This window comes from Nilaparvata lugens, chromosome X (assembly GCF_014356525.2).
Source record: "Nilaparvata lugens isolate BPH chromosome X, ASM1435652v1, whole genome shotgun sequence".
Taxonomy (NCBI): Eukaryota; Metazoa; Arthropoda; class Insecta; order Hemiptera; family Delphacidae; genus Nilaparvata; species Nilaparvata lugens.
Genome location: NC_052518.1, coordinates 57251500 through 57263937, shown reverse-complemented (window position 1 = coordinate 57263937; position 12438 = coordinate 57251500). Strand labels below are relative to the sequence as shown.

At 33.5% G+C, this 12438-nt stretch overlaps 2 protein-coding genes across 2 annotated transcripts; one reads left to right on the top strand and one right to left on the bottom strand.

Annotated features, from left to right (window-relative positions):
- The first annotated feature begins 3332 nt into the window (after positions 1 to 3332).
- On the top strand, positions 3333 to 3971 carry LOC111050642. Its single transcript, XM_022336993.1, has one exon. It carries the CDS (start codon positions 3333 to 3335, stop codon positions 3969 to 3971), a length of 639 nt encoding a protein of 212 aa, XP_022192685.1.
- Positions 3972 to 9438: 5467 nt separating this feature from the next.
- Positions 9439 to 11075, bottom strand: LOC120354627. The gene is made up of 2 exons (XM_039441994.1): positions 10952 to 11075; positions 9439 to 10008 (listed from the first exon to the last, which is right to left on the bottom strand). The coding sequence occupies exons 1-2, from the start codon at positions 11021 to 11023 to the stop codon at positions 9439 to 9441; spliced, it is 642 nt and encodes a 213-aa protein (XP_039297928.1). The 5' UTR covers positions 11024 to 11075.
- Positions 11076 to 12438: the final 1363 nt, after the last annotated feature.

Here is a 12438-nt window from a genome sequence, read left to right as displayed (position 1 = left end):
TCTCCGATATCGTCTCCTAGCGCCTGTCTCAGACACCTTATAAATATAGCCATAGCATTTCGCAATCCAAATGCTAAACGAGTGAACCTGTAGTTACGTCCATTAAATAGAAAAGATAAATAGTCGCACGATTCTGGTGCTACTTGGACTTGCCAGTATCCTGCACTCAAATCTACCATTGAATATATGGTTTTGCCATGGAATGTTTGCATGACCTGTTCAATTTGGTCGGGCCCTTCTCGGTCGTCATCCAGTATGCGGTTCAAAGCGCGGGCATCTAGACATAGTCTTACTGTTCCATCCTTCTTTGCTACACACACAATCGGCAAGCTATAGGGTGTTGATGATTCTTCTATGATTCCTAATTGTTCCATGCAAGTGATTTCTGCTATGGCAGCTGATCGATAGGTGAAAGGTATGGGGTATGATTTGCGGTAATAAGTGTCATGTGGTTTAACTTTGAGTGAACATTCGAAGTGAGTAGCTAGTCTGGGTTGCTCGGAAAAAACTTCTGCATTTTTACAGAACACTTGAATTATCTCATTTCTAATATCAGGGTGCCAATCGGTATGCTGATGGATTTTATTTATTAAAATCTCTAATAGTTCTTTGGTACTAGAGTCTGCTCCTAGCTGTACCTGGTTCTCAGTTGTTAGACTTAGTACCTCCATATGCTCCATAGAATTCTCAATTTCGTGGATACTCCACATCCTCGGCGCGCCTTCCATGTAGTGAGCGAAGTGTATCTCTGTAATTCCTTCAGTGCGTTTTTTCAAATCAAGTGGTACTATAACTTCGTGTGATTCGGATTCGGTAAAAGCATGAAATTTCAATGTTTGGAAATTTAAACAGGCTTGGAAATGTTGGAGAAAATCGGTGCCTATTATTAAGTGTGGACCGGATACAGGTAATACAAGAAATGTATAAGCAAATCGTTGTTGTTGAAGGTTTATTTCCAGTAAACATTGGGTAGTTATATGTATTTGCCGTCCTGGACTGATACCTGATACATATACATTTGTTAGCGGTAGAGTAGCTAATTTTAAACATTTCCAAACATTGAAACACAAACCTCTCAAATACACTGCATAGCGATTATGCTATTCTGAATCCCACAGGCATAACACAGGATTCCTAATCATTATGTGCTTTCTGATGGTATTTCTTCATCATATATTGATTGACTCTCATAATTTACCTGTACTTATCTCTTCAAGTTTGAAACACTCTTTATTGAGATCATCTCTTACTATGTAAGGTCCACGATATTTAGGACACAGCTTGGCGGAAAACTTCTTCAGCTTGCTTGACAAAATGTAATTTCGAATTACAACTAAATCATCAACCTTGAACTTGAACTTGGGTTTATTATGCATGTTCTGTTTGAATCTTCTGATGACACCTCTATTCTTTATTCTGTACAGTATTCGTTTGTTTCTGATACCTTCTTCTTCAAGTTCAAACTTATTTTCTACAGGATATTTGATATACTTAAAAACAAGATGTGACAATTTATTATTCATCATAAGCTCCATGGGTATATGACCAGTTGATTCATGAAAATTGTTGTTGATGACAAATTCAATATAATTGTACCAAATATTATGCTTATTTATTGGAACATATATGGTTCTCAATATGCGATTTACCTCTTTCAATGATCTTTCACTAAGATTTGCCTGTGGATGATAAACTGAAATGTAGTAATATTTTATACCTAATCTCTCCATAGATTCTTTCCACAATCTGCTTTGAAAACAAGTACCATTATCACTGATTATATATTCAAATTTACCAAATTTATTTACATATTTTTCAACAACTTTTACTAAATTATGAGCGTTAGCCTTAACTATAGGATACAACTTTGTAAACTTAGTAAAGCCATCATGAATAATGCACATCCATTTGTATTTGCCACCTGGTAGTTCTCCAGAAACATCAATGAACACTTTGTGATGTTTTTTCTCAGAAATTATGGTATGCATTTCTAATAACTTCTTCTCATTTGATGTCTTTACAAGTTGACAATACTTAGTTACAGTATCTTATAGTTTTGGTAACGAGTCTGTAACAATCTTTTATGTAAAAAGTCTCTTCAATAAATTTGCAGGTTTTTGATATACCTACATGACCTGATCTTTCATGAAACTCAACTATTAATTCTTCATACAGTGTTGAAGGTACACAGACTTTCCAAAAACTATCATTTCCAGATTTTCTAGTGAATGAAAGATCATCATTTACTTTAAAAAAATTGTTGATATTCAAATTACCTGTCTCTAACTTATATCTCTAACTTATCTCTTACATTTTTTAACCAAACATCTTCTTTTTGAATTTCTTTGATTTTCTTAACTATTTCAATTAACTTGTTGTCACTCTTGATGATATTTAGTACTCTGGATTCATTTGAATTTCGATTTTCTAAATTACCTTCATAATCAGTTCTAGAAATGATATCTGGCACAATGTTATCCTTTCCTGCTACAAATTCCCACTCAATGTTAAAAGTTCTGTAATGCAAGAATCCATCTTCCCAAACGACCATGTCCTATCTTACATTTTTTTAAGAAAGTCAAAGCTTCATGATCTGTACGGACAACTATTTTCTGATTACCAAAATAATTTTGAAGTTTCATTAAGCCAAATAATACAGCTAAACATTCTTTCTCACATATTGTGTAATTCTATTCAGATTTTGTTCAGCTTGTGCTAGCATATGCAATGGCATAGTGTCCCTTGTCTTCACTTTCCTGAAATAACTCAGCTGCAATTCCTACATCACTAGCATCAGTGGCCAAAATGAAACTTTTGTTATAATCAGGATGTTTCAAAATCACACAGTCGATGAATCTATTTTTGATTTCTTGAAAGGTATCATTATCTTTTTCAATCCAAATGAACTTATTTTTCTTGCATAGAAGATGCTTAAAACAATTTGTCAGGTATGAATAATTTTACTGAAACGTTCTGTAAAAATTACAGAGACCAATGAATGACTGCAATTGTTTAAAACTTTGTGGAATGGGAAATTTCTGAATAGCATCTAGCTTAGAGTCATCTGCTTCAATACCATTTTTACTTATAATAAAACCCAAATACTTTATCTTGTCTGCAATAAATTTTGATTTATTTAGTTTCAATTTCAAGTTACTTTCCCTTAACTTACTGAATAATAATTCAATTCTACTGATATGTTGTTGAAGAGATATACTAGAAATGGCAAGATCATCAATATAAGCAATAGTAAACTCACAAACCTCTTCACCTAGCATTTTTTACAAGCACTTGATAAATTCAGAACCACTAATATTCAAACCAAATGGTAGATGTGTATACTGATAAGTCTGACCAAAAACATTGAGGCTTTTCCTAGCCTCAGGAAAGAAAATGCAGAACTGAAGGAACGCGTCGATGATATGGAACAATACTCAAAATCGAACATGCTGGAAATAAATGGTATACCCAAAAAACAGGATGAAGATGTAACAGAAATCATTTGTAGAATGAGCGAAGCATTAGGACACAAAATAAAAGCAGATGCAATCGACATTTGTCACAGACTTAAACAACGAAATGAAAACCTACCTCCACCAATCGTTGTCAAGTTCGTTCGTAGAACAGACAAACAAGTAATATTGAATAAAAGGAAAGTTACGAGGCAGTTTTCTACAAAGCAGATGGGAGAAACAACGGACCATCCAGTCTATGTGAATGAAAGTCTAGCACCTACGCGAAGAAGGATTTTCACCATGGCGAGAGAGATCTTCAAAAGAGGCGACATCAAATACCTATGGATCAAGGAAGGGAAGATTCTAGCTAGGAAAGAAGACGGAACACCAGTTATTGAACTCAAGAACAGTGAAGAAGTGAATAAGTTGAGCGTGAGAAGTGCATCAAAGCAGCCAGGTAACCAAGAAAATAACAGTGTCAGTACCGTAAATAAAAATGTCATCAGAGATAAGTAACAGAGAAACACTAATTATTCATCAAAATATACGCAGTCTGCGAAGTAATTTCGATTTATTCTTAGTGCAAATGAGGAAATTAGAAAACAACCCGCTAATAATAGTCTTGACAGAAATATGGATACTAGAGAATGAAATAGACTTATATCATATAGAGGGCTATTCCGTACATGGTAATTTTAATCATAACTACAGAGCAGGAGGAACTTTGGTTTATATAAGCAGTGAGATAACGTTCAAAACAAAGATAATAGTTTTTATTTCAGCGGACTGTGTACATATATCTTGTTCATATAATAATTTTGAATTTCAGTTGTTGGCTGCTTACAGGTTGCAATCAAACTCACCCAAAATATTTCTTAACGAATTAACCTTGTACTTAGAAGAAATATTTAATATTAACGAAAACAATGAGGTCCCTTTCTTTTTCACGGGAGATATAAATATAGATCTTTTTCAGAACACCAGAATTATTGACGAATACAAATATCTAATGAATAGTTTTGGATTCGAATCACTCAATACTGATTACACTCATAGGTCCCTTTACTTAAAATCCGGCAAAAATAGAACAAAACTGAATAAAATTAATCTAATTCAAGAAATACTACATTTAGATATAACTGATCACAGTACAATCATACTTAAAGTTGAAGGATTGGAGAGATCCAACGAAGAAGCGGATACAAATTATAAAAAAATATGCCTAATCAATTACCGGAAGTTGAATAATATTTTATCATCGATTGATTGGGATAGAGAAATACCAGCAGTATCGGTTGATGAGGGATGGGAAAATTTCATTGACATTTTAAAAAGCGCTATAAAAGATTCACAAGAAAATCTTCTTTTAAAAAATAACTTGACACAGAAATATAGGTCGCCATGGATAAATAGTTATCTGATCAAGCAAATTAACTTAAGAAATGAGTTATACAAGAATGTAATCAAACAACCTAATAATGACGACTTAAAACAAATATACAATACATTCAAAAATAACTTACGTAATGAACTGAGAGAAAGAAAACAATATTATTATTCAAAACTGTTTAGAGAAAGCCAGGGAAACATTAGAAAGACGTGGAAAACAATTGACGCGTTAATAGGATTGAAAAAAGAAATAAAGAACCACTAAAACTGATTGTGGGTGAGCAGGGAAATAGCTTACATGATAGTAATAAAATTTCTAATTCGTTTAATTCTTATTTTCTAAATGTTGTGAATAAAATGAATGATGAATTAGAACAAACCACATTGCAAACCAGGGAAGAGTCTGCTAGAATATCAAAAATAAGGTTTCCATACAAATCTCCAACTAATTCAATTTTTCTCCACCCTACAAATCCGGAGGAAGTAGCAAGTATAATAAGAAAATTGAAAAATAAATCTTCGCCAGGTGTAGATGGAATAAGCACAAGCATGATTAAAAAAACTTACATGAATTATTTGAACAAATTAACCGATCTAATTAACCTGAGTATTGCCAAAGGAAAATTCCCAAGCATGTTCAAACACAGCGTAGTTATACCTATTCCTAAAAAGCCAAATTGTAAAAACATAGATCAGTTCCGCCCAATTTCACTTTCACCGGTTTTTTCCAAGATTTTAGAAAAAATATTCAAGATTAGACTTGAAAACTTTTATAAAAATAATAATTTTTTTAGTGATAACCAATCTGGTTTCCGTGAAGGAAGAAGTACAGAAGCGGCAATTAAAAATCTCATTTCAAAAATAAATGACAGTTTTAGTATTAATAATAAGTGTGCAGCTCTGTTTTTTGATATATCTAAAGCATATGATGCTATTGATAAAAACTTGCTTCTAAAAAAACTTGATTTATCAGGAGTAAGAGGAATTGCTAATGATTGGTTAAGATGCTACCTATCTAATAGGAGTCAAAGGGTCAGAATTAACGATACGTTGAGTGAACCCGAGTGAACCCGGGAACATTACCATAGGTATTCCTCAAGGATCAGTGTTATCAAGTACTTTATTCCTGGTCTTTATTAACGATTTGACGGATGGTGACTTACAGGGAAAGATTACATCTTTTGCAGACGATACAGTTATATTTTATTCGGCCAAAACAAATCAAGAACTTAAAAATAAATTAGAAATGGATCTTAAGCACCTTAGGTGGTGGTTTTGCGAAAATTAATTAACTATCAACACAGACAAATCTAATATAATACAATTTAATCTTCAAAACACGGATCAGGAGTTAACTAGTATTTACTTCCATAAATTAGATTGTGCGCAACAGGTGAATAATATATTGTGTAACTGTGAAACAATAAAACAAGCACGTACAGTTAAATATCTGGGCCTCATATTGGATAGTAGGCTCACTTGTTCAGATCATATACACAAGATAAAAAATGAGTTATTTGTATACATAAGGAAGTTCTATTACCTCAGACAGTTATGTCCAAAAGAAGTATTGTTACAATTATACCATGCAATTATTGGTTCTGGAATAAATTATGGAATAATATGCTATGGGAGTGCATACAATGTTCATATTAAACCTGTGATTACTGGTCAGAAGCATATATTAAAAAAAAATGTGTAATAAACCTAAACAATATAGTTCAATGATGCTCTTCAGAGAACTATCAATATTATCAGTGAAACATTCTTTTCTATTCAAAGCATTGCTGGATTTAGCTGAAAATAATTTCGATATTCAACAGATGAGAGAAAGAATTAACCTCAGGAATTCACAGGACATTAACCTCCCAAAACCAAGATTAGAACATTCCAGACGACACTTCAAATACATAGCTATAAAAATATTCAATTCACTTCCAGTAACAACAAGGAAAATAACGTCACGTCAGTTATTTAGAAAAGAAATCAAGAAATTCATTTTACAACTAGACAACCCGAATGATTTTTTTACTAAATTAATATAGGTCTAAATTTAGTATAATTTACACATTACACGACATGAACACTGCAACAATCAAAGATCATTGAACTCACAAATCTCGTCCGGTATGCGTAAACAGTAAGACAGGTGAATGCACCAATTACCGACCAATTAAGACTTTTTCGAGTTTGAAAAATTCTAGTAGATCATTGGTAAACTGTAGAATCTTCTTCTCACCTTTAATCTAATCCTTGTTATGTTCTACATGCATAGGATACTTTACTTGAGCTTAATATAATTTTTAAATTGGATTTTTAAGCATTTTTTTGAAAATCTGCAAAATCACCAATAATCGACCACTTGCTCCAATTAACAACCAGCATTGCACCAATTACCGACCAATAGAAATTTTATGTTAAAACATTAATAGGCTCTTTTGGGTTTTAAAACATTCACGAAATATGTTACAAAAAACAATATTTATTACATAAAAATAAGAAAACTGAAAAATTGCACTTATAAAATTGCACTTATGTAGCCTAAATAAACTGTTTTTTTTTTTATATTTTTCTTAGGTTTGAGTTTATATTCACACAATGTTAAGACAAAACACAATTCTCATTTTATAAAAAAACTGGATGTTAAAAATATAAATTTATTAACTGGATGAAAAATATAAATTCAAAAACTGGCAATGCTTTCTTGAAAAAGGATATAGGCCTAATACAGTTTTCTTTTTCATGAATTGGAGTTTCTTGTGTGAATCAGGCTAGTTGATATTGAAATTATCAAGATCAACATCGAATGAAATATATGATTGTTGTCTCCTTGTGCCTTTCATTATTGTAGGTTTCAGAATGTGAATTATTTGGTCCTCGTTGATAGTGGCGGTATCTTGGACCTGAGGAAAAATAAATTTGTTCTCATATCTTTTACTTTTCCGCATACATGACACTGAGATTCCACTTTTTCTAATACTTAGAATTTTCCCTACATAGTTTGCTTCTTTTTCCACCCCATCAAAAGGAAATTTCACAAGAACATGATCCCCTTCCCTTGGTTCCCGTTTTATTTCCTCGGTTGGTGTTGGAGTTCTTGATAAAGAGAGTTCCATTTCATCAGATTTGTCTTCAAATTCCATAACTTCGTCTTTTTCCTCCTCTGATGATGATGTGAAAGCTTCTGAATTTCTTTTTTTCTTTCTCATTTGTCGGCCCACCTGTTTGTTATTTTTCTGGGTTCTCTTTTTTCTTCCTTCTCTTTCTTCCTTTGAAGTCTCCTGGCCTTGTTTTCCTCTTTGATAATCTTCATACGTTTTTGCTTCTCCCAATAATCCTTCCATGCTCCAGCCCCTACAGCATCCGGAAGTTTCAGCTTCTTTCTAAGTTTGCCTCCCTTTTTTACAGGAGACTCAGTGGGCCATAGTAAGCAGTCACCAAAGGCTGGACTGATTGTTTCACTCAAAAGTTTATTTGATGTGGGTGTGACACATTGATTAGCTTGAGTAGGTGAGATTGATTTGGTGTTGCAAGGTTCCTCAGTTGTCATATTATTCATACTAATATCCAATACAAAAGATTCGCCTTCATCTTGTAAAAAGTCTACTATTCTGATAAGATCGGGATCGCTGCTATTTACTGATAAGTTAGGATTATTTTCTTCAGATGTATCAGTGTCATCCAATTGAGATGCATCTTGTAAATAGCTGAATCCTGTTGAATCCTTGTTGTTGGATAATACATTGAGATTGTTTGAGGCGGAGAGTACAGGAGCTCCTTGTGTCAAATTGGAAGAGTTGGATGTTGATTGGCTTAGAGTTGGCTTTTCAAAATTGTCTGGGTCAGGATCTCTATTCAGCTCTTCTTGAGGCAAGACAGAGTGGTGACTGCAAGATGGAGCATCAAGACTTTTTGTAATTGCATTTGTAGTAGGCCTACAATTATTGTTGTTGTCAGAGCTGGAGCACTCAATCGTCTGAGATTTTTCTTGTTGCATAATATAGTTCTTCATCTTCTTCCATACATAAAATAATTCTTCAGCAGAATCATCTCCTTGCCATTCTTCACCACTGTTGCGGAACTCTCGAATTCGAGAAGAGGATGACATTGATTCTAAAAACAATAGATGTTCAGTCTTGAACTGACATGGTTTTTCAACCACTCTGGAACTATGGCTCAAGCATTTGTTGAAGTCAATATTATCTTTATTGAATGGATAAATTCCACACTTTCGAAATCATTTCTGTAAAATTTCAATTGTAGCTGCTTGAAGAGCATCTTCTACCAATGGCGCAAAATTAGCTTTAGTTACTATTCTATTGCCTGTTTTTTTCTGCCAGTCTGAAACAATCTTCTTCCAACGACATTTTATTGGTCGAAAAACAGACACATCAGCTGGCTGCAATATATGGGTAGCATTTGGCAGCAATGAGTACAAAATTATATTATTATCTTTGCAGAGTGTTGCAACTTCATAGCTGATATGAGATTTGTGACCATCAATCAAGTACAAAATTGGAAAAGTGCAATTCATATTTCTCAAAAATGGCAGAAGACTGTTGGCAACATATCCGTAAAATACTTGAGAAGTCATTCACCCAGTTTTGGATTTCCCTAATGACCAGTTAGGATTGACATTATGACTTATATCAGCTGGTATTCTTTCATATGGGAGAACAATGCAAGGAGGTGCCATGTCTCCAGCTGCATTAAATGTAACCATAACAGTTATACACTCTTTGTTACTGCCTCGCACTTCGTATAAGTCTTTAAACCCTTTAGGCCCTATCACTAGAGATGTTACAGGGTTTGTTTGAAACCCTGATTCATCCCCATTTAAGATTCTCTTGGGGTCGTCAAGCAAATCAGTATTCCCTGTTATCTCAATGATGTACTGCTTCAAGTCATCATGCCATTTCCTAATGGATTTCTCTGTAACCAATGATCGTCCAATTCCAAGAGCTTCAGGCTTTCGAAGTGAAATATCTGGATGTCGTTTGAAGAAGAGATCAATCCATTTTCTCCCAGGCCTTCCTTCATTGAATGGGTTTTGTCTACCATCTTTCTTCATGATCTCCTCTACAGCATCAAGAAGCTGCCGTGGCTCAACTGGAATCCCTTTTTTAGCCATTGCTTTCAGCCATAAACATAGAAGCTCCTCCTCCTGTGAAATAAAAACAAAGATTAGATTCTCATTGAGGACAGAAAATCCACTAGTCACTCATTTACTCTTCCAGCTAATCCAAATAGAATATTAATCTTATCTATATTGATTGAACATCTATTTTTAATCAATATAGATAATATATCCTAGCCTACAGAATGGATTTTGATCATGGAATTGTCATTTAAGAGAAGTGACTTGTTAATATATTAATCTTATTACTACACATGAACTTGAAAAGAAACTCAAAGTTTAATATAATGTAGTAGCCTAATAGGCCTGATTATAAACCATATCAGTTGTTTAATAATAGGCTATGAGTCACCCTTGAAAATCAGCTAACTCCTAAGCCTTGTGTCCACATTCAAATTTTTTTATCAAATTCCTTCAAATAAAAGAGCTTCAAATCCTTTCTTTTAAATTCTTTTAGTCTTAAAAGAGATTTGAAGGAATTTGAAGAAAAATTTGAACGTGGGCTTAAGACATGACACCTAGACACTGAGCTGCCAGTTCTATTTGAAGCCCTACAATGGCTATAACTATAGGTAAGAGAGAGAATAGGCCTATCATCCCCCAAAATATAATATGACTACTGGTACTGTACCCAAATTCTGGTATTATTTTGCATTTTAGGGGTTGCAGAAATAGTTTTTGGGCATTTGAATTTATCTAGGCCTAAATCATTTTATCTTACTATTAGGTACATTTTTGAAAATGTGTTAGCCTCTACTAGGACAGGCGTTTTTTAATCATCAGATGTTTTCTATCCAAAATAAGCAATATGCTTTATCTTGAGTTGCTTATAGGCTTAATTTAGATTATGATTAATTAACAATAGGTTTTATAAGAAGAAGTTCTAAGATAAATTATGACTTGAAAAAGTAGTAGGCTTAATTTCTATACAGCAACAACACTCAAAATATTACAAATGATTTTCACTTACATTTTGTGTTAAAATCGTTGGAGGCCCTTTTCTAGCATCCAATGAACTCCTTTCTTTCAATTTATCCATCATGGTTGCGTGGGGTATGTTATATTTTCTTTCTGTCTCTCGAATTCTGGCACCATTCCGTATCTCATTGATGGCATTTGCACAATCATCACGAGTATATTTTTTGGGCATCTTAAAACAATAATATTTTGATAATAGATTGAATGAACCAGTACCCGACCAGCATCTTGTACCAATAACCAACCAGTGGTCGGATATTGGAACCAAGCTATATAATAAAGCCATAATGGAACCAATATGTTTTCTATATCAAATACAGTACAATAACAGCAACAGAGAAAGAAGTACAGTCATACCCAATACCCGACCAGTTGGTCGGTAACTGGCAAACCCCCAACATTATGGTTCCAGTAGCCGACCATGTCATTTTTTTTCATTAAATATGCAAATAAATTGAAACTTGTAATGCCAATTGAAAGCCCTTGTTTCTCTCAATGTAAAAACGTTACCACGCCGTAAAATTATTAGAAATAACAGATTCATGGTAGAATGAAAGAGCTGCTTACCTTCCACGCTCCTAAATCCTTTCACCGCTCAGTAGCCATCTTGCCAGTAGTACCAACTACAAAAGCATTCTGTGGCTACAAAACTGGTGGGAAAATTCGGGAGGCATTTTCAAATTCTTTTAAAAACCCTAAAGAAATAGGAAAAAATTAAAAATATGCGAATTTCAATTAGAATCTCTTAAAATCACAAATTATTTTCCAAATGGTCGGTAACTGGTTAATGGTCGGTAACTGGTGCATTCACCCTATCAAATTTCAATCACTGTCTCTTTCTTCAAAACGCATTCATTTCTGGTCTAATTACATCAGCACTTTGAAAAAAAAAACGAAACGTTAACTATGAATAAAATTGAACTAAATATGAAAAAAAAACAGCAACCACTCCGTACATCGTTTTAAGTTTTGTGTGTGTGTGTGTGTGTGTGTGTGTGTGTGTGTGTGTGTGTGTGTGTGTGGTGTGTGTGTGTGTGTGTGTGTGTTTGTGCGCATGTGTGAATGTGTGTGCGTATGAATGTGTGCGCATATGTGAATGTGTGTGCGTATGAATGTGTGCAAGAATGATTATAAATATTGACATATTGATTTATTTCAATATGATACCATATTCAATTATTATGTTCTTCATGATATATTTAAATTTGTATATAAATATTTTATTATATATATTCAAGTGTTCCCACACAGGGTAGCCTATAGGGAACACATATTAGAAATTAGGAAACAATATTGTATTTGATTTTTGGAATGCATTTGATTGTTAATTATTTTTTTGAATAAAGAATTTGAATTTGAATTTGAACTTTCTAATTTATAATCTGTTTGAAGTTGCAGATTCAAAATTTATTTCATTTATGTCTACTGCTATATCAAAATTTGACCTTTCCTTAGTTGGGAGAACAGGGCTGTCATTTC

Excerpts from the sequence above, each read along its gene's own strand:
- LOC111050642 (XM_022336993.1), top strand. The coding sequence starts at position 3,333 with ATGTGTATACTGATAAGTCTGACCAAAAACATTGAGGCTTTTCCTAGC.
- LOC120354627 (XM_039441994.1), bottom strand. The coding sequence starts at position 11,023 with ATGATGGATAAATTGAAAGAAAGGAGTTCATTGGATGCTAGAAAAGGG. Across the intron at positions 10,009-10,951 it reads CAACGATTTTAACACAAAAT|GAGGAGGAGCTTCTATGTTT; the intron begins GTAAGTGAAAAT and ends TTTATTTCACAG.